At 41.0% G+C, this 22,921-nt stretch overlaps 1 protein-coding gene across 1 annotated transcript in view; it reads left to right on the forward strand.

The window, feature by feature from the left end:
- LOC139759265 (uncharacterized) overlaps nt 1-22,921 on the forward strand; it is a 57,612-nt gene that overhangs the window by 27,535 nt on the left and 7,156 nt on the right. Inside the window, exon 5 of the mRNA XM_071681414.1 lies at nt 13,451-13,665. Coding sequence (XP_071537515.1) covers nt 13,451-13,665 — 215 coding nt within the window. The remainder of the gene's footprint in view (nt 1-13,450; nt 13,666-22,921) is intronic.

Below are 22,921 nucleotides of genomic sequence, written 5' to 3' on the forward strand. Positions count from 1 at the left end.
TGAACTTTGAGTATTTGGAGAAAGTCGAGTGTTTTAGATATCTGGAAGTGGATTTGGCAGCGGATGGAACCATGGAAGCGGAAGCGAATCACAGGGTGGGGGAAGGGGCGAATGTTCTGGGAGCGTTGAAGAATTTGTGGAAGTCGAGGACTTATCTCGGAAAGCGAAAATGGGTATGTTTAAAGGAAAAGTGGTTCCAACAATATTATATAGTTGCGAGGCGTGGGCTATAGATAGGGTTGTGTGGAGGAGGGTGGATGTGTTGGAAATGAGATGTTTGAGGACAATATGTGGTGTGAGGTGGTTTGATCAAGTAAGTAATGAAAGGGTAAGAGAGATGTGTGGTAATAAAAATAGTGTGGTTGAGAGATCAGAAGAGGGTGTATTGAAATGATTTGGTTACATGGAGAGAATGAGTGAGGAAAGATTGACAAACAGGATATATGTGTCAGAGGTGTAGGGAATGAGATGTGAGAGACCATATTGGAGGTGGAAGGATGGAATGAAAAAGATTTTGAGTGATCATGGCCTGAACATGCAGGAGGGTGTGCAAGGACTAGAGTGAATTGGAATGATATGGTATACTGGGGTCAATATGCTGTCAATGGGTTGAACCAGGGCATGTGAAGCATCTGGGGTAAACCATGGAAAGTTTTGTGTGGCCTAGATGTGGAAAGGGAGCTGTGGTTTCGGTGCATTATACATGACAGCTAGAGACTGAGTGTGAACGAATGTGGCCTTTGTTGTCTTTAACTAGCGCTACCTCGCACATGTGCGGGGGGAGGGGGGTGTCATTTCATGTGTGGCAGGTGGCGACAGGAATGAATAAAGGCAGCAAGTATGAATTATGTACATGTGTATATGTCTGTGTATGTTTATATATGTATACATTGAAATGTATAGGTATGTATATGTGCGTGTGTGGACGTGTATGTATATACATGTGTATGTGGGTGGGTTGGGGCATTCTTTTGTCTGTTCCCTAGCGCTACCTTGCTAATGTGGGAGACAGCAACAAAGTATAATATATAAATGAATATATTTCTCTTGTGAATGATAATATTCTTTTGTGATATTTATTATAGGCATTATTAGAATCATTATGAAATTTCTTCATTTTAAGGTCTGCTGTGGAGTGTATGACAGTTATATGCATGAGAATTGTACTTTGTATGTAAAGTGTACCAAGATTGTGATGTGTGATCTGGCCTGGATACCCCGGTGTATGACTGATGATGACTTGATACTTTTATGCCTTTATTCACAAATATTGTACATATCGCACAATGTAGGTGATAATTACTCTGGCAGTATCCAGATCATTGTTAATTCACTTGTTTCTGTATAGTAAGCATTACTTTCTTTGAAACAGTATAAGTATTTCAAAACCTCTTCATATTGAACGGGTTTTGCTATTGCTGAAGCACAAGACTATCTTATATTATTGTACATAATTTAAATAATTACCAGGAAGCTGTACAGTTACTATGGTTTCATGCCTAGTAACAATGCTGTAAGAAATACTAATTAAGTTATGTGGTGATGAGTGTCTTTTGTGCTCATGTAAATATTTTGTAACCATAATAATCTTTAAAATGGTATTTATGGATGACATTTACAGAATTGTTACCTGAGAGTTTGATGAACCCATGAATTTCTTAGCAGTCCAATCCATTTTTTTTCCTACTTTGACCCTTTATCTCTCATCTTTGTTTGAGTTTTTGTCCACTTCTCCCTTTTCTTACAAAATAATTTTCTAATTCACTGATATATTCTTCGGTCTAGTTTTGTATTCTGTTATATATCCTTCATGATAATTATTGATGTTCCTATTGCTCTGTTGTTATTGCCCTGGTCGTGGATATGTTATGCATTTGTTAAATTCCTGTTTATGAGATTTTTGAAATATAAAACCTCATTTTGCAGTAGAATGAAATGAGAACTGTAATATCATATGACTGGTCATTGGGTGATAATTGATTGAGTTCAGAAAAATACAAATAAAGATGTCAAACTGATCTTCCTGTATATCTTATGACCCTTATGTTTGTTCTACAATCTCATAGTCAGAGTTCCATGGCTTCTTTCCATATTTCCCATACAGTGACAATATGCTTTGAAACATTTTTATAGAATTATTTTCATTCTCAAAAACATACAAGTAGAATGGTGAAAATCTGAAATATTGAGTAATTTTGAGATTTTGGAATTGTATGTATTGTAGATGTGCATGTCCTCCACATTAGATAAGAACATTTTACAACAAGAACAAAGTATTTTGTATATCTAATGAAGGTTTACATGATCTTTGTATGTAATGTTTGTTTTTATATACCTTTATAACATTTGATTAACATTTCCTGGAAATATCTATTATTTATTATATTTTTTATTTTGCTTTGTCGCTGTCTCCCGCATCGTAAGGAAACAGACGAAAGAATGGCCCAACCCACCCACATACACATGTATATACATACACGTCCACACATGCAAATATACATACCTCTACATCTCAACATATACATATATATACACACACAGACAAATACATATATACACATGTACATAATTCATACTGTCTGCCTTTATTTATTCCCATCACCACCCCGCCACACATGAAATAACAACCCCCTCCCCCCTCATGTGTGCGAGGTAGCACTAGGAAAAGACAACAAAGGCCACATTCGTTCACAGTCTCAAACTGTCATGTAATAATGCACCGAAACCACAGCTCCCTTTCCACATCCAGGCCCCACAGAACTTTCCATGGTTAACCCAGACGCTTCACATGCCCTGGTTCAATCCATTGACAGCACGTCGACCCCGGTATACCACATCGTTCCAATTCACTCTATTCCTTGCAGAAGCTGGTGACTGAGTTTGGTAAAGTGTGTGAAAAAAGAAAGTTAAGAGTAAATGTGAATAAGAGCAAGGTTATTAGGTACAGTAGGATTGAGGGTCAAGTCAATTGGGAGGTAAGTTTGAATGGAGAAAAACTGGAGGAAATAAAGTGTTTTAGATATCTGGGAGTGGATCTGGCAACAGATGGAACCATGGAAGAGGAAGTGGATCATAGGGTGGGGGAGGGGGCGAAAATCCTGGGAGCCTTGAAGAATGTGTGGAAGTCGAGAACATTATCTCGGAAAGCAAAAACGGGTATGTTTGAAGGAATAGTGGTTCCAACAATGTTGTATGGTTGCGAGGCGTGGGCTATGGATAGAGTTGTGCGCAGGAGGATGGATGTGCTGGAAATGAGATGTTTGAGGACAATGTGTGGTGTGAGGTGGTTTGATCGAGTAAGTAACGTAAGGGTAAGAGAGATGTGTGGAAATAAAAAGAGCGTGGTTGAGAGAGCAGAAGAGGGTGTTTTGAAATGTTTTGGGCTCATGGAGAGAATGAGTGAGGAAAGATTGACCAAGAGGATATATGTGTCGGAGGTGGAGGGAACGAGGAGAAGTGGGAGACCAAATTGGAGGTGGAAAGATGGAGTGAAAAAGATTTTGTGTGATCGGGGCCTGAACATGCAGGAGGGTGAAAGGAGGGCAAGGAATAGAGTGAATTGGATCGATGTGGTATACCGGGGTTGACGTGCTGTCAGTGGATTGAATCAGGGCTTGTGAAGTGTCTGGGGTAAACCATGGAAAGCTGTGTAGGTATGTATATTTGCGTGTGTGGACGTATGTATATACATGTGTATGAGGGTGGGTTGGGCCATTTCTTTCGTCTGTTTCCTTGCGCTACCTCGCAAACGCGGGAGACAGCGACAAAGAAGGAACAGAGAAGGGGGCCAGGTGAGGATATTCCCTCAAAGGCCCAGTCCTCTGTTCTTAACGCTACCTTGCTATCGCGGGAAATGGTGAATAGTATAAAAAAAAAAAAAATATATATATATATATATATATATATATATATATATATATATATATTGCAGGGAAAAAATGCAAATGAGTGGGAGATGTATAAAAGAATGGATGGGGTTGTTAGGGAGGTGGATGCAAGAGTTTTGGAAAGAGGGGCAAGTATGAAGTCTGTTGTGGATGAGAGAGAGCTTGGGAAGTGAGTCAGTTGTTGTTTGCTGATGATACAGTGCTGGTGGCTGATTCATGTGAGAAACTGCAGAAGCTGGTGACTGAGTTTGGTAAAGTGTGTGAAAGAAGAAAGTTAAGAGTAAATGTGAATAAGAGCAAGGTTATTAGGTACAGTAGGATTGAGGGTCAAGTCAATTGGGAGGTAAGTTTGAATGGAGAAAAACTGGAGGAAGTAAAATGTTTTAGATATCTGGGAGTGGATCTGGCAGCAGATGGAACCATGGAAGAGGAAGTGAATCATAGGGTGGGGGAGGGGGCGAAAATCCTGGGAGCCTTGAAGAATGTGTGGAAGTCGAGAACATTATCTCGGAAAGCAAAAATGGGTATGTTTGAAGGAATAGTGGTTCCAACAATGTTGTATGGTTGTGAGGCGTGGGCTATGGATAGAGTTGTGCGCAGGAGGGTGGATGTGCTGGAAATGAGATGTTTGAGGAAAATGTGTGGTGTGAGGTGGTTTGATCGAGTAAGTAATGTAAGGGTAAGAGAGATGTGTGGAAATAAAAAGAGCGTGGTTGAGAGAGCAGAAGAGGGTGTTTTGAAATGGTTTGGGCACATGGAGAGAATGAGTTAGGAAAGATTGACCAAGAGGATATATGTGTCGGAGGTGGAGGGAACGAGGAGAAGTGGGAGACCAAATTGGAGGTGGAAAGATGGAGTGAAAAAGATTTTGTGTGATCGGGGCCTGAACATGCAGGAGGGTGAAAGGAGGGCAAGGAATAGAGTGAATTGGAGCGATGTGGTATACCGGGGTTGACGTGCTGTCAGTGGATTGAATCAAGGCATGTGAAGCGTCTGGGGTAAACCATGGAAAGCTGTGTAGGTATGTATATTTGCGTGTGTGGACGTATGTATATACATGTGTATTGGGGTGGGTTGGGCCATTTCTTTTGTCTGTTTCCTTGCGCTACCTCGCAAACGCGGGAGACAGCGACAAAGCAAAAAAAAAAAGAAAAAATATATATATATATTTTATTTTTATTTATTATTTTGCTTTGTCGCTGTCTCCCGCGTTTGCGAGGTAGCGCAAGGAAACAGACGAAAGAAAATGGCCCAACCCACCCCCTTACACAATGTATATACATACACGTCCACACACGCAAATATACATACCTATACATCTCAATGTACACATATATATACACACACAGACACATACATATATACCCATGCACAAAATTCACACTGTCTGCCTTTATTCATTCCCATCGCCACCTCGCACACATGGAATACATCCCCCTCCCCCCTCATGTGTGCGAGGTAGCACTAGGAAAAGACAACAAAGGCCCCATTCGTTCACACTCAGTCTCTAGCTGTCATGCAATAATGTCCGAAACCACAGCTCCCTTTCCACATCCAGGCCCTACACAACTTTCCATGGTTTACCCCAGACGCTTCACATGCCCTGATTCAATCCACTGACAGCACATCAACCACGGTATACCACATCGATCCAATTCACTCTATTCCTTGCCCGCCTTTCACCCTCCTGCATGTTCAGGCCCCGATCACACAAAATCTTTTTCACTCCATCTTTCCACCTCCAATTTGGTCTCCCACTTCTCCTCGTTTCCTCCACCTCCGACACATACATCCTCTTGGTCAATCTTTCCTCACTCATTCTCTCCATGTGCCCAAACCATTTCAAAACACCCTCTTCTGCTCTCTCAACCACGCTCTTTTTATTTCCACACATCTCTCTTACCCTTACATTACTTACTCAATCAAACCACCTCACACCACACATTATCCTCAAACATCTCATTTCCAGCACATCCACCCTCCTGCGCACGACTCTATCCATAGCCCACGCCTCGCAACCATACAACATTGTTGGAACCACTATTCCTTCAAACATACCCATTTTTGCTTTCCGAGATAATGTTCTCGACTTCCACACATTCTTCAAGGCTCCCAGGATTTTCGCTCCCTCCCCCACCCTATGATTCACTTCCGCTTCCATGGTTCCATCTGCTGCCAGATCCACTCCCAGATATCTAAAACACTTTACTTCCTCCAGTTTTTCTCCATTCAAACTTACCTCCCAATTGAATTGACCCTCAACCTAACTGTACCTAATAACCTTGCTCCTATTCACATTTACTCTTAACTTTCTTCTTTCACACACTTTACCAAACTCAGTCACCAGCTTCTGCAGTTTCTCACATGAATCAGCCACCAGCGCTGTGTCATCAGCGAACAACAACTGACTCACTTCCCAAGCTCTCTCATCCACAACAGACTTCATACTTGCCCCTCTTTCCAAAACTCTTGCATTCGCCTCCCTAACAACCCCATCCATAAACAAATTAAACAACCATGGAGACATCACACACCCCTGCCGCAAACCTACATTCACTGAGAACCAATCACTTTCCTCTCTTCCTACACGTACACATGCCTTACATCCTCGATAAAAACTTTTCACTCCTTCTAACAACTTGCCTCCCACACCATATATTTTTAATACCTTCCACAGAGCATCTCTATGAACTCTAGCATATGCCTTCTCCAGATCCATAAATGCTACATGCAGATCCATTTGCTTTTCTAAGTATTTCTCACATACATTCTTCAAAGCAAACACCTGATCCACACATCCTCTACCACTTCTGGAACCACACTGCTTTTCGCCAATCTGATGCTCTGTACATGCCTTCACCCTCTCAATCAATACCCTCCCATATAATTTATCAGGAATACTCAACAAACTTATGCCTCTGTAATTTGAGCACTCACTCTTACCCCAATATATTTATATACTATATATATATATATATATATATATATATATATATATATATATATATATATATATATATATATATCCCTGGGATAGGGGAGAAAGAATACCTCCCACGTATTCCCTGCCTGTCGTAGAAGGCGACTAAAAGGGAAGGGAGCGGGGGGCTGGAAATCCTCCCCTCTCGTTTTAAGTTTTCCTAATGAAGGAACAGAGGAGGGGGCCAAGTGAGGATATTCCCTCAAGAGCTCAGTCCTCTGTTCTTAACGCTACATTGCTGACGCGGGAAATGGCGAATAGTATGAATGAATATTATTTTTTATTTATTTTGCTTTTTCGCTGTCTCCCGCGTTTGCGAGGTAGCGCAAGGAAACAGATGAAAGAAATGGCCCAACCCACCCCCATACACATGTATATACATACACGTCCACACACGCAAATATACATACCTATACATCTCAATGTACACATATATATACGCACACAGACATATACATATATACACATGTACATAATTCATAGTCTGCCTTTATTCATTCCCATCGCCACCTTGCCACACGTGGAATAACATCCCCCTCCCCCCTCATGTGTGCAAGGTAGCGCTAGGAAAAGACAACAAAGGCCCCATTCGTTCACACTCATTCTCTAGCTGTCATGTAATAATGCCCGAAACCACAGCTCCCTTTCCACATCCAGGCCCCACACAACTTTCCATGGTTTACCCCAGACGCTTCACATGCCATGATTCAATCCATTGACAGCACGTCGACCCCGGTATACCACATCGATCCAATTCACTCAATTCCTTGCCCGCCTTTCACCTTCCTTTATGTTCAGGCCCCGATCACTCAAAATCTTTCACTCCATCTTTCCACCTCTAATTTGGTCTCCCACTTCTCGTTCCCTCCACCTCTGACACACATATCCTCTTGGTCAATCTTTCCTCACTCATTCTCTCCATGTGACCAAACCATTTCAAAACACCCTATTCTGCTCTCTCAACCACACTCTTTTTATTACCACACATCTCTCTTACCCTCTCGTTACTTACTCGATCAAACCACCTCACACCACATATTGTCCTCAAACATCTCATTTCCAGCACAGCCACCCTCCTCCACACAGCTCTATCCGTAGCCCACACCTCGCAACCATATAACATTGTTGGAACCACTATTCCTTCAAACATACCTATTTTTGCTTTCCAAGATAACGTTCTCGACTTCCACAGATTCTTTAACGCTCCCAGAACTTTCGCCCCCTCCCCCACCCTATGATTCACTTCCGCTTCCATGGTTCCATCCGCTGCCAAATCCACTCCCAGATATCTAAAACACTTCACTTCCTCCAGTTTTTCTCCATTCAAACTTACCTCCCAATTGACTTGTCCCTCAACCTTACTGTATCTAATAACCTTGCTCTTATTCGCATTTACTCTCGGCTTTCTTCTTTGACACACTTTACCAAACTCAGCCGCCAGCTTCTGCAGTTTCTCACCCGAATCAGCCACCAGTGTTTTATCATCAGCGAACAACAGCTGACTCACTTCCCAAGCTCTCTCATCCACAACAGACTGCATAATTGCCCCTCTTTCCAAAATTCTCTCATTCACATCCCTAACAACCCCATCCATAAACTAAACAATCATGGAGACGTCACGCACCCCTGCCGCAAACTAACATTCACTGAGAACCAATCACTTTCCTCTCTTCCTAAACGTACACATGCCTTACATCCTCGATAAAAACTTTTCACTGCTTCTAACAACTTGCCTCCCACACCATATATTCTTAATACCTTCCACAGATCATCTCTAGCAACTCTGTCATATAACTTCTCCAGACCCATAAATGCTACATACAAATCCATTTGCTTTTCTAAGTATTTCTCACATACATTCTTCAAAGCAAACACCTGATCCACACATCCTCTACCAGTTCTGAAAACACACTGCTCTTCCCTAGTCTGATGCTCTGTACATGCCTTCACCCTCTCAATCAATACCTTCCCATATAATTTCCCAGGAATACTCAACAAACTTATACCTCTTTAATTTGAGCACTCACTTTTATCCCCTTTGCCTTTGTAGAATGGCACTATGCAAGCATTCCGCCAATCCTCAGGCATCTCACCATGAGTTAATACATTAAATAATCCTACCAACCAGTCAACAATACAGTCACTCCCTTTTTTAATAAATACCACTGCAATACCATCCAAACGTGCTGCCTTGCCGGCTTTCATCTTCCGCAAAGCTTTTACTACCTCTTCTCTGTTTACCAAATCATTCTCCCTAAACCTCTCACTTTGCACACCACCTCGACCAGAACACCTATATCTGCCACTCTGTCATCAAACACATTCAACAAACCTTCAAAATACTCACTCCATCTCCTTGTCACATCACCACTACTTGTTATCACCTCCCCATTAGCCCCTTTCACTGATGTTCCCATTTGTTCCTTTGTCTTATGCACTTTATTTACCTCCTTTCAAAACATCTTTTTACTCTCCCTAAAATTTAATGATACTCTCTCACCCCAACTCTCATTTGCCCTCTTTTTCGCCTGTTGCACCTTTCTCTTGACTTCCTGCCTCTTTCTTTTATAGATCTCCCAGTCATTTGCATTATTTCCCTGCAAAAATCATCCAAATGCTTCTCTCTCTTCTCTTTCACTAATGATCTTACTTCTTCATCCCACCACTCACTACCCTTTCTAATCTACTCACCTCCCATGCTTCTCATGCCACAAGCATCTTTTGCACAAACCATCATTGCTTCCCTAAATACATCTCACTCCTCCCCCACTCCCCTTACTTCCTTTGTTCTCACCTTTTTCCATTCTGTACTCAGTCTCTCCTGGTACTTCCTCACACAAGTCTCCTATCCAATCTCACTTATTCTCACCACTCTCTTCACCCCAACATTCTCTCTTCTTTTCTGAAAACCTCTACAAATCTTCACTTTCGCCTCCACAAGATAATGATCAGACATCCCTCCAGTGCACCTTTCAGCACATTAACATCCAAAAGTCTCTCTTTTGCGCGCCTATCAATGAATGCGTAAACCAATGACGCTCTCTGGCCATCTCTCTTACTTACAAACGTATACTTATGTATATCTCTCATTTTAAACCAGGTATTCCCAATCACCAGTCCTTTTTCAGCACATAAATCTACAAGCTCTTCACCATTTCCATTTACAACACTGAACACTGTTTCCCCTTTTAGAAAGTTAAAATACAAGGAGGGGAGGGTTTCTATTCTTAGCTCCCGTCCCCTTTAGTCGCCTTCTACTACACGTGAGGAATGCGTGGAAGTATTGTTTCTCCCCTATCCCAAGGGATATATATATATATATATATATATATATATATATATATATATATATATATATATATATATATATATAGCACGTGCTGTCAGTGGATTGAATCAAGGCATGTGAAGCGTCTGGGGTAAGCTATGGAAAGCTGTGTAGGTATGTATATTTGCGTGTGTGGACGTATGTATATACATGTGTATGGGGGGGGGGGGGTTGGGCCATTTCTATCGTCTGTTTCCTTGCGCTACCTAGCAAACGCGGGAGACAGCGACAAAGTATAATAAAATAAAAATAATATATATATATATATATATATATATATATATATATATATATATATATATATATATATATATATATATATATGTGTGTGTGTGTGTGTGTGTGTGTCGGAGAGAGATATTCCTGTTAATGATGCATATATATGTATGCAGGTCCAAAAAATAATGAAATATAAAATTGATTGAGAGAAAAGTGTCATCCGATATTATCCAGTTTTGATGATATACAGGATACCATTGATGTAAGTCTGCTTAACTTATACTGAATATATGCAAATAGTTAACTGATAGCTTTATTTCCTGTAAATGTGAACGTAATTATGACGTCACCGGCATTTCTCCAGATGCCGCCAAGGATAAACAAAACACGGTTCTAGTTCGACAACACGTGTTACAAAAGAATTGGTCAACTATCAGCCTAATAAACAGGAAGAAAAAGTAAGAAGTATAGGTTTTAGTGAGTCGAGTTGTATTAGCATAGTGTCAAGTTCATACAGTATACCATTGAGTGTGTTTGATAGGTCTGTTAAGGGAAGCGTTGTGATCATTGATATAGTTTGGATATTATTGTTTCGTCAATACTAGTCCACAATTTGTCTGGTCATCACAGCCTTAGTTCCTGCAATCATATAAGCTAAAGCTCCAATTTAGGGTTAGGTTAGCTAAAACTTACGGGTTTGGTCAACACATACCAGTAGACCCTGTGAGAGAAATTCAATGAACTTTGAACTTTTTCAACCAAAAGTGAGAAGAGGCTTGTGATGAGTAGAGGGAAATAAACTTTTTTTTTTTTTTAGCATTGGGTTCTCGAAGCTATTAACCTTTGTTCTTCTCAGGTGTGAATTATTTGTATCGATTAATTAGGCATATTGAATATTATTGTCTGAGGTATCTACATTTTTTATTTATAGAGAAACCGATAGCGAGGAGGATCATGAAGGAACGGCAAATTAAATCATATGTGATAATATAGTTGCTTTGTAATAAGGATGTTAGGGTTCATTAATACTCCTAGAGTATTATTGCAACTTTATTTAGCTCTAGTGAGACCACATTTGGAGTATGTGGTACAGTTTTGGCCTCCATACTATGCAGTTGATATAAGTTATTGAGAGAGTACAAATGCAAATTACAAAAATGATTCCTGGAATTAGAAACCTTACTTATGAAGAAAGGTTTAAAAGACTGAATTTACACTCACATAAGAGGAGGAGGAGGGCTATAGGGGTTATGATTGAAGTTTTTTTTTTTATTGGTGAAGGGCATCAATAAAGATAACATGAATAAAGTTCTTAAAATGGTACCACCGGATAGGACAAGAAATAATGGAATTAAATTAGAAAATAAAGATTCAGTTCTGATGTGGGTGAATATTGGTTTGGGAATAGGGTAATAGATTTATGGAACCAGCAGCTGCCAAGTACAGTAGTGGAAACTAGGTCTTTAGGTAGCTTTAAACGAAGGTTATATGTTTATGGGTTCAGGCTGTTGGTTATAAGGTAGACTGACTTGGGACCTGCCTACCATGGGCCAGTAGGCCTCTTGCAGTGGCCTCACTTGTTATGTTCTTATGTTTTATACAAAATGACATATCCCTTGGGATAAAGATTCCTGAGTTAAAATGTGTGCTTCTTGAATTCCAGGCAATACTGAAAACCTATGATGATTCAAAAGTAAACAGGTAAATTACTGATGTATATAGACTGTGTTTTTTAAACTTGATTGCAACTGACTGTGGGCATTGTAACATACTTTATTTTATTTATATATTTATTTTGCTTTGTCACTGTCTCCCGCGTTAGTGAGGTAGCGCAAGGAAACAGATGAAAGAATGGCCCAACCCACCCACATACATATGTATATACATACACGTCCAACACACGCAAGTATACATATCTATACATCTCAATGTATACATATATATACACACAGACATATACATATATACACTTGTACATAATTCATACTGTCTGCCTTTATTCATTCCCATCGCCACCTCGCCACACTTGGAATAACAACCCCCACCCCCCTCATGTGTGCGAGGTAGTGCTAGGAAAAGACAACAAAGGCCCCATTCGTTCACACTCAGTCTCTAGCTGTCATGTAATAATGCACCGAAACCACAGCTCCCTTTCCACATCCAGGCCCCACAGAACTTTCCATGGTTTACCCCAGACGCTTCACATGCCCTGGTTCAATCCATTGACAGCATGTCGACCCCGGTATATCACATCGTTCCAATTCACTCTATTCCTTGTACGCCTTTCACCCTCCTGCATGTTCAGGCCCTGATCACTCAAAATCTTTTTCACTCCATCTTTCCACCTCCAATTTCGTCTCCCACTTCTCCTCGTTCCCTCCACCTCTGACACATATATCCTCTTGGTCAATCTTTCCTCACTCATTCTCTCCATGTGACCAAACCATTTCAAAACACCCTCTTCTGCTCTCTCAACCACACTCTTTTTATTACCACACATCTCTCTTACCCTATTATTACTTACTCGATCATACCACCTCACACCACATATTGTCCTCAAACATCTCATTTCCAGCACATCCACCCTCCTGCACACAACTCTATCCATAGCCCACGCCTCACAACCATACAACATTGTTGGAACCACTATTCCTTCAAACATCGCCATTTTTGCTTTCAGAGATAACGTTCTCGACTTCCACACATTCTTCAAGGCTCCCAGAATTTTACATACCAAAAATACTTTCCCTTTGATCTAGGCACTAAGTGTAAGGAGTTCATAGATATGGTCTTTTTTTTCCAGATTTGTACATTTCTTCATGTCTGTAATGCCTGTACACTGTAACTGAAATAATTGAATTTTGAATAGAAATAATGCCTATTTATTGAAATGCACTCAACCATAGAGTACTATAGTTCGTTTAATTTACTTCCCTGTTGTATTGGAAATTACAGTGATAAAGCCTTTTTCATGCCTGTCCTAATGCTTATGTTTGATTTGCCTGAAATGAAACTTTATTCATTAATTGTCCTCAGGTGGTGCCAAGAAGCTGAAAATGGTTAGCATAACAAGACCTAAAGGTGAGGAAAATGCTAAGAAGATTGGACAGAAGGCAGGTAAAGGGTCAGAATTAATTAAAGAGAGAAAGAGAAAACAGAAGGACAAAAGAGCCTTAAGAATGAAATTGACTGAGAAGCAAAAGGACATAGAAGCAACTGCAAAACCATCACAGGAGAAACAGGGAGAAAAAGTAAGTGGACAACCAGCCTTCAGAATGGAATAAAATATTCTGGAATTTGCAGAAGAGAGAGAACAATTGAATTGATTCGAACTATAGGGTAAACATATTATTAATGCATTGCGTATGTTTCTTCAAAAACCTTTGAATGTCATATTTGTACAAGGATTTTTGTGTCCTTTTAACTAGGTTCCATATCTGAGAACAAATTTTATGCTATTTCATGCTGAAGAGCATCTGTGAACTGAAATTCTTGATAAAAGAAATGTGTTTATGTGTCTAATGTAAGTTGAACTTAGACATTCAGGGAGCTTGATTACTGTTGACCTTGTCATTTTGCTCCTTCATCCTTCTCATGGAAGAGTTTTCAGTTTGATTGCAATCAACTGACCTCAGTTATGCTTGGGGTTTGAGAGATACCCAAGAAGACACTAGAATGCCCTTTGGTTAGAATTTGAGTGGTCAGCAGAAGAACAAAGGATAGTTTTTTCATAGTATCATTTACATGAATTTTCCCCAAGACAGGCTTAGTCAGATAGGATTTGGAGGTTTTTATCCAGTTTATTGATTGCTGTGACTGGACTCCATCTGTTCGTGATTACACTGTGAATGAAAAGACCCCCATTAGTGGGTCTGTATCGCAGGGAGTACAGTCTCATTAAAGAACTTCTCATTCCAAAGAAGTTTACATTTCCCTGATTTTGGAAGTAGTGCAGCCATGGCCTGCATCCGGGATAACATTTGGAATCATTCATAGAAATTGGTTTGGGAATAATTATAGGTTGATGAATAATGCTTGATGTTATCTCATTTTTTTCATTTTTGAGGAAAGCTTACTTTTAGGCTCTGCCTTTGGATCAAATCTTTGTAATAACTTCTATCTATCTGTGTATATCTCTGATACCTCTTTCAACTGTAACTCCCTCAAGGGGGTGGTGGCCATGGCAATAGATTCTCCATAACTAGTGGACTCCATTGCCACTTCTTAGCCTGTAGTGCCTCACCCTTAACAGGCCACTCTAGTGCAGTGTTTGCAGAGCTCCTACCTAATGCTACTAATGACTACTACTACCTAATGTGTCTTCCTAACGATCCTGCCTACTACTACTACCTAATGTTTCTGCTTAATGCTCCTCCCTAAATGTTCCTAACAACTACTGCTTTCTACGGCTCCTACCATTTTGCCAAAGTGTAGGGTAAGTGCATATTGCTCACTGCAGGAAAATCTGGAGTTATGAACAGTGAACTGTGTGAGTTAAGTGTTGTCAGGTGTTATGTATAACAAGGAGAGATTGTATGTTTGTGGACAGAAAGCCATTAGTCCACATGCATGTGTGGGTGAGGCAGAAAGGAAAGACAGCTACCTGTGTCAGAGCAGTGCAACTTTACAACCACTGAAGTGCTGGCTTACTACAGAAGTATCACGAATCCTCCCAATACCCAGGTGGGTAGTACCGATAACATACCTTCCTGGCTGTTGGTTGCCTACCAACTACTACTATAACCTTGTAATAACTTTTCCCTTAATCTCTGAAACCATAGATATACAGGCTCCTCGCATAACCACTGCAGCTGTACTTATACAGGTTTTTTCTTCTCTGCAAAAGAATTCAAGTGCAAACTTTTGAATTATACAGAGATGCATTATGCTTAACAGTAATTAATTGTGGAATAAAATCCTATTTTTCCGTAACCCATATGCTTGCTCCTTGCTTTTCGCAGTACATAGCCATGTGTGCTCGGCCCAGCAAATCAGTGACTAGGGCACTAATGATAGTGTTACTGATTCAATAGATACTGAATTTGATCAGAATAGAAAGAGTTTGGACATATGGAGAGAATGAGTGAGGAAAGGTTGACAAAGAGGATATATGTGTCAGAGGTGGAGGGAACAAGGAGAAACAGGAGACCAAATTGGAGGTGTAAGGATGGAATGAAAACAATTTTGAGCGATCAGGGCCTGAACGTGCAGGCATGCAAGGAATAGAGTGAATTAGAACGATGTGGTATACGGGGGTCAACGTGCTGTCAGTGGACCGAACCAGGACATGTGAAACGTCTGGGGCAAACCATGGAAAGGTCTCTGGGGCCTGGATGTGGATAGGGAGTTGTGGTTTCAGTACATTTCACATGACAGCTGAAGACTGAGTGTGAAGGAATGTGGCCTTTTTTTATGTTTTCCTGGCACTATGTCACTGATGAAGGGGGTGGCAATGCTGTTTCCAGTGGATCGGGTTAGAGCTGGGAAAGGATGAAGGTAGTCAAGTACAAATATGTACATGTGTATATATGTATATGTCTGTGTATGTGTATGTATATGTTGATATGTGTATGTATGTATATGCAAGCTTTTATCAAGGATGAAAGGCATGTGTGCGGGTAGGAAGAGTGATTGGTTATCATTGAATGTCGGTTTGTGGCAGGGGTGCATCATGTCTCCATGGTTGTTTAATTTGTTTATGGATGGGGTTATTAGGAAGGTGAATGCAAGAGTTTATGAGAAAGGGATGTTGTGGATGAGTGGGCTTGGGAAGTGAGTCAGTTGTTGTGTGGATGAGAGGGCTTGGGAAGTGAGTCAGTTGTTCACTGATGATACAGTGCTGGTGGCTGATTCGAGTGAGAAAATGCTGAAGTTGGTGACTGAGTTTGGTAAAGTATGTGAAAGAAGAAAGCTGAGAGTAAATGTGAATAAGAGTAAGGTTATTAGGTTCAGTAGGGTTGAGGGACAAGTAACTTGGGAGGTAAGTTTGAATGGAGAAAAACGAGGAAGTGAAGTGTTTTAGATATCTGTGAGTGGATTTAGCAGTGGATGGAACCCTGTGAGCAGAAGTGAGTAACAGGATGGGGGAGGGGGCGAAGGTTCTGGGAGCATTAAAGAATGTGTGGAAAGCAAGAACGTTATCTCAGAGAGCAAAAATTGGTGCGTTTCAAACAATAGTGGTTCGAAAAAAGTTACATGGTTGCAAGGCATGGGCTACAGACAGGGTTGCACGGAGGAGGGTGGATATATTGGAAATGAAATGTTGAGGTGGTTTGATCAAGTAAATAATAAATGGGTAAGAGAGATGTGTGGTACTAAAAAGTGTGTTTGAGAGAGCAGAAGAGGGTGTATTGAAATGGTTTGGTCACATGTAGAGAATAAGTGAGGAAAGATTGACAAAGATGATATATGTGTGAGAGGTTGAGGGAACGAGGAGAAGTGGGAGACGAAATTGGAGGTGGAAAGATGGAGTGAAAAAGATTTTGAGTGATAGGGGCCTGAACATGCAGGAGGGTGAAAGGCGTGCAAGGAATATAGTGAATTGGAACGATGTGGTTTTTCGGGGTTGACGTGCTGTCAATGGATTAAATCAGAGCATGTGAAGCGTCTGGGGTAAACCATGGAAAGTTCTGTGGGGCCTGGATGTGGAAAGGGAGCTGTGGTTTCGGTGCATTATACATGACAATTAGAGACTGAGTGTGAACAAATGTGGCCTTTGTTGTCTTTTTCTAGTGCTACCTTGTGCACATGTGGGGGAAGGGGTTTGTTATTTCATGTGTGGCAGGATGGCGATGGGAATGAATAAGGCAGACAGTATGAATTATGTACATGTGTATATATTTATATGTCTGTGAGTATTTATATGTATATGTTGAGATGTATAGGTATGTATATTTGCGTGTGTGGACGTGTATGTGTATACATGTGTATGTGGGTGAGTTGCGCCACTCTTTCATCTGTTTCCTTGCGCTACCTCACTAACGCGGGAGACAGTGACAAAGTATAATAATTTTAAAAAATGATAATAATATATATATATAGGGGATCGGGGAGAAAGAATACTTCCCATGCATTCCTCACGTGTCATAGAAGGCGACTAAAGGGGACGGGAGCGGGAGCTGAAAACCCTACCCTCCTTGTATTTTATCTTTCTAAAAGGGGAAACAGAAGAAGGAGTCACGCGGGGAGTGCTCATCCTTCTCGAAGGCTCAGATTGGGATGTCTAAATGTGTGTGGATGTATCCAAGGTGAGGAAAAAGAAGAGATAGGTAGTATGTATGAGGAAAGGAACCTGGATGTTTTGGCTCTGAGTGTAATGAAGCTCAAGGGTAAAGGGGAAGAGTGGTTTTGGAATGTCTTGGGAGTAAAGTCAGGGGTTAGTGAGAGGACAAGAGCAAGGGAAGGAGTAGCACTACTTTTGAAACAGGAGTGATGGGAGTATGTAATAGAGTGTAAGAAAGTAAACTCTAGATTGATATGGGTAAAACTGAAAGTTGATGGAGAGAGATGGGTGATTATTGGTGCATATGCACCTGGGTATGAGAAGAAAGATCATGAGAGGCAAGTGTTTTGGGAGCAGCTGAGTGAGTGTGTTAGTAGTTTTGCAGCACGAGACCGGGTTATAGTGATGGGTGATATAAATGCAAAGGTGAGTAATGTGGCAGTTGAGGGAATAATTGGTGTACATGGGATGTTCAATGTTGTCAATGGAAATGGTGAAGAGCTTGTAGATTTATGTGCTGAAAAAGAACTGGTGATTGGGGATACCTGGTTTAAAAAGCGAGATATATATAAGTATACGTATGTAAGTAGGAGAGATGGCCAGAGAGCGTTATTGGATTACATGTTAATAGATATGTGCGCAAAAGAGAGACTTTTGGATGTTAATGTGCTGAGAGGTGCAACTGGAGAAATGTCTGATCAATATCTTGTGGAGGCAAAGGCGAAGATTTGTAGGGGTTTTCAGAAAAGAAGATAGAATGTTGGGGTGAAGAGAGTGGTGAGAGTAAGTGAGCTTGAGAAGGAGACTTGTATGAGGAAGTACCAGGAGAGACTGAGTACAGAATGGAAAAAGTTGAGAATAAAGAAGGTAAGGGGAGTGGGGGAGGAATGGGATGTATTTAGGGAAGCAGTGATGGCTTGCACAAAAGATGCTTGTGGCATGAGAAGCGTGGGAGGTGGGTTGATTAGAAAGGGTAGTGAGTGGTGGGATGAAGAAGTAAGATTATTAGTGAATGAGAAGAGAGAGGCATTTGGATGATTTTTGCAGGGAAAAAATGCAAATGAGTGGGAGATGTATAAAAGAAAGGCAGGAGGTCAAGAGAAAGGTGTAAGAGGTGAAAAAGAGGGCAAATGAGAGATGGGGTGAGAGAGTATCATTAAATTTTAGGGAGAATAAAAAGATGTTTTGGAAGGGGGTAAATAAAGTGCGTAAGACAAGGGAGCAAATGGGAACTTCATTGAAGGGGGCTAATGGGGAGGTGATAACAAGTAGTGGTGATGTGAGAAGGAGATGGAGTGAGTATTTTAAAGGTTTGTTGAATGTGTTTGATGATAGAGTGGCAGGTACAGGGTGTTTTGGTCGAGGTGGTGTGCGAAGTGAGAGGGTTAGGGAAAATGATTTGGTAAACAGAGAAGAGGTACTAAAATCTTTGCAGAAGATGAAAGCTGGCAAGGCAGCAGGTTTGGATGGTATTGCAGTGGAATTTATTAATAAAGGGGGTGGCTTTATTGCTGACTGGTTGGTAAGGTTATTTAATGTATGTATGATTCATGGTGAGGTGCCTGAGGATTGGCGGAATGCTTGCATAGTGCCATTGCACAAAGGCAAAGGGGATAAGAGTGAGTGCTCAAATTACAGAGGTATAAGTTCGTTGAGTATTCCTGGTAAATTATATGGGAGGGTATTGATTGAGTGGGTGAAGGCATGTACAGAGCATCAGATTGGGGAAGAGCAGTGTGGTTTCAGAAGTGGTAGAGGATGTGTGGATCAGGTGTTTGCTTTGAAGAATGTATGTGAGACATACTTAGAAAAGCAAATGGATTTGTATGTAGCATTTATGGATCTGGAGAAGGCATATGATAGACATGCTCTGTGGAAGGTATTAAGAATATATGGTGTGGGAGGCAAGTTGTTAGAAGCAGTGAAAAGTTTTTATCGAGGATGTAAGGCATGTGTACGTGTAAGAAGAGAGGAAAGTGATTGGTTCTCAGTGAATGTAGGTTTGCGGCAGGGGTGTGTGATGTCTCCATGGTTGTTTAATTTGTTTATAGATGGGGTTGTTAGGGTGGTGAATGCAAGAGTTTTGGAAAGAGGGGCAAGTATGCATTCTGTTGTGGATGAGAGAGCTTGGGAAGTGAGTCAGTTGTTGTTTGCTGATGATACAGCACTGGTGATGCAATCATATAACATTGTTGGAACCACTATTCCTTCAAACATACCCATTTTTGCTTTCCAAGATAATGCTCTTGACTTCCACACATTTTTCAATGCTCCCAGAACTTTTGACCTCTCCCCCACCCTATGATTCACTTCCGCTTCCATGGTTCCATCCACTGCCAAATCCACTCCCAGATATCTAAAACGCTTCACTTCCTCCAGTTTTTCTCCATTAAAACTTACCTCCCAATTGACTTGTCCCTCAACTCTACTGTACCTAATAACCTTGCTCTTATGCACATTTTCTCTCAGCTTTCTTCTTTGACACACTTACCAAATTCAGTCACCAGCTTCTGCAGTTTCTCGCACGAATCAGCCACCAGCACTGTATCATCAGAGAACAACAACTGACTCACTTTCCAAGCTCTCTCATCCACAACAGAGTGCATATTTGCCCCTCTTTCCAAAACTCTTGCATTTACCTCCCTAACAACCCCATTCATAAACAAATTAAACAACCACGAAGACATCATGTACCCTTGCCACAAACGAACATTCACTGAGAACCAATCACTTTCCTCTCTTCCTACATGTACACATGCCTTACATCCTCTATCAAAAAAACTTTTCACTGCTGCTGACAACTTACATCCCACACCATATATTCTTGATACCTTCCACAGAGCATCTCTAATCAACTCTATCATATGCCTTCTGATCCATAAATGCTACATACAAATCCATGTGCTTTTCTAAATATTTCTCATGCATTTTTCAAAGGAAACACCTGATCCACACATCCTCTACAACTTCTGAAACCACACTGCTCTTCCCCAATCTGATGCTCTGTACATGCCTTCACCCTCTCAATCAATACCCTCCCATATAATATCCCAGGAATACTCAACAAACTTATACCTCTGTAATATGAGCACTCACTGTTATCCCCTTTGCCTTTCTACAATGGCACTATGCAAGCATTCTGCCATTCCCCAGGCACCTCAACATGAATCATACAGGCATTGAATAACCTTACCAACCAGTCAACAGTACAGTCACCTCCTTTTTTAATAAATTCCACTGTAATACCATCCAAACCCGCTGCCTTGCCAGCTTTCATCTTCCGCAAAACTTTTACTACCTCTTCTCTGTTTACCAAATCATTCTCCCTAACCCTCTCATTTTGTACACCACCTCGACCAAAACACCCTATATCTGCCACTCTATCATCAAACACATTCAACAAACCTTCAAAATACTCACTCTATCTCTTTCTCACATCACCACCACTTGTTATCACCTCCCCATTAACCCCATTCTGATGTTCCCATTTGTTCCCTTGTCTTACGCATTTTATTTACCTCCTTCCAAAAATCTCTTTGTTCTCCCTAAAATTTAATGGTACTCTCTCACCCCAACTCTCATTTGCCCTCTTTTTCACCTCTTGCACCTTTCTCTTGACCTCCTGCCTCCTTTTATACATCTCCCAGTCATGTGCATTATTTCCATGCAAAAATTGTTCAAATGCTTTTCTCTTCTCTTTCACTAATAATCTTATTCATCCCACCACTCACTACCCTTTCTAATCTGCCCACCTCCACGCTTCTCATGCTACAAGCATCTTTTGCGCAAGCTGTCTTTGCTTCCCTAAATACATCCCATTCCAACCCCACTCCCCTTACTTTCTTTGTTCTCACCATTTTCCATTCTGTACTCAGTTTCTCCTGGTACTTCCTCATACAAGTCTCCTTCCCAAGCTCACTTACTCTCACCACTCTCTTCACCCCAACCTTCTTCTTTTATGAAAACCTCTATAAATCTTCACCTTCGCCTCTACAGTATAATGATCAGACATCCCTCCAGTTGCACCTTTCAGCACATAAACATCCAGAAGTCTCTCTTTTGCACACCTATCAGTTAACAATTAACAGGTAACCCAATAACTCTCTCTGGCCATCTCTCCTACTTACATACATATACTTATGTATATCTCTTTTTAAACCAGGTATTCCCAGTCACCAGTCCTTTTTCAGTGCAGAAATCTACAAGCTCTTCACCATTTCCATTTACAACACTGAACAACCCATGTACACCAATTATTCCCTCAACTACCAGATTACTCACCTTTGCATTCAGGTCACCAATCACTGTAACCCGGTCTTGTGCATCGAAACTACTAACACTCACTCAGCTGCTCCCAAAACACTTGCCTCTCATGATCTTTCTTCTCATGCCCATGTGCGTATGCACCGATAATCACCCATCTCTCTCCATCCACTCAGTTTTACCCATATCAATCTAGAGTTTACTTTCGTACACTCTATCACATACTCCCACCACTCCTGTTTCAGGAGTTGTACTACTCCTTCCCTTTCTCTTGTCCTCTCACCAACCCCTGACTTTACTCCCAAGACATTTCCAAACCGCTCTTCCCCTATACCGTTGAGTTCATTTCACTCGGAGCCAGAACATCCAGGTTCCTTTCCTCAAACATACTACCTATCTCTCCTTTTTTCTCATCTTGGTTACATCCACACACATTTAGACACCCCAATCTGAGCCTCCGAGGAGGATGAGCACTCCCCGCGTGACTCCTTCTTCTGTTTCCCCTTTTAGAAAGTTAAAATACAAGGAGGGGACTGTTTCTTGCCCCCTGTTCCATCCTCCTTGAATTTGGTCTCCCACTTCTCGTTCCCTCATCCTCTGACACATATATCCTCTTTGTCAATTTTTCCACTCATTCCCTCCATGTGACCAAACCGTGTCAATACACCCTCTTCTGCTCTCCCAGTTGACCACACTCTTTATTACCACACATCTCTCATAGTAAGCCCTTTCATTACGATTGGATTGGCCATTCTTTGTCTGTTTCCTGGTGCAACCTCGCAAGATATGAGGCGAGTGCTATGCTTGCGCTGGACCATCCAAATGGCAGAATCTTGTCACACATACTTGAAAGTAGACAAGTACCCTCGCTCCTTGTCATCTTCCTCGTTTCCTTATTCTTATTCCTCTTCTCCTATAGTATTCTTTTATCTTTTTTTATATACAGTGATTTATAGATACAAAGTGTTATAGGAAATGCATATGTCCTTCCTTGTCTTATGTACAAGAAACAAGTATTAGGT

Source organism: Panulirus ornatus, chromosome 32 (assembly GCF_036320965.1).
Source record: "Panulirus ornatus isolate Po-2019 chromosome 32, ASM3632096v1, whole genome shotgun sequence".
NCBI lineage: Eukaryota > Metazoa > Arthropoda > Malacostraca > Decapoda > Palinuridae > Panulirus > Panulirus ornatus.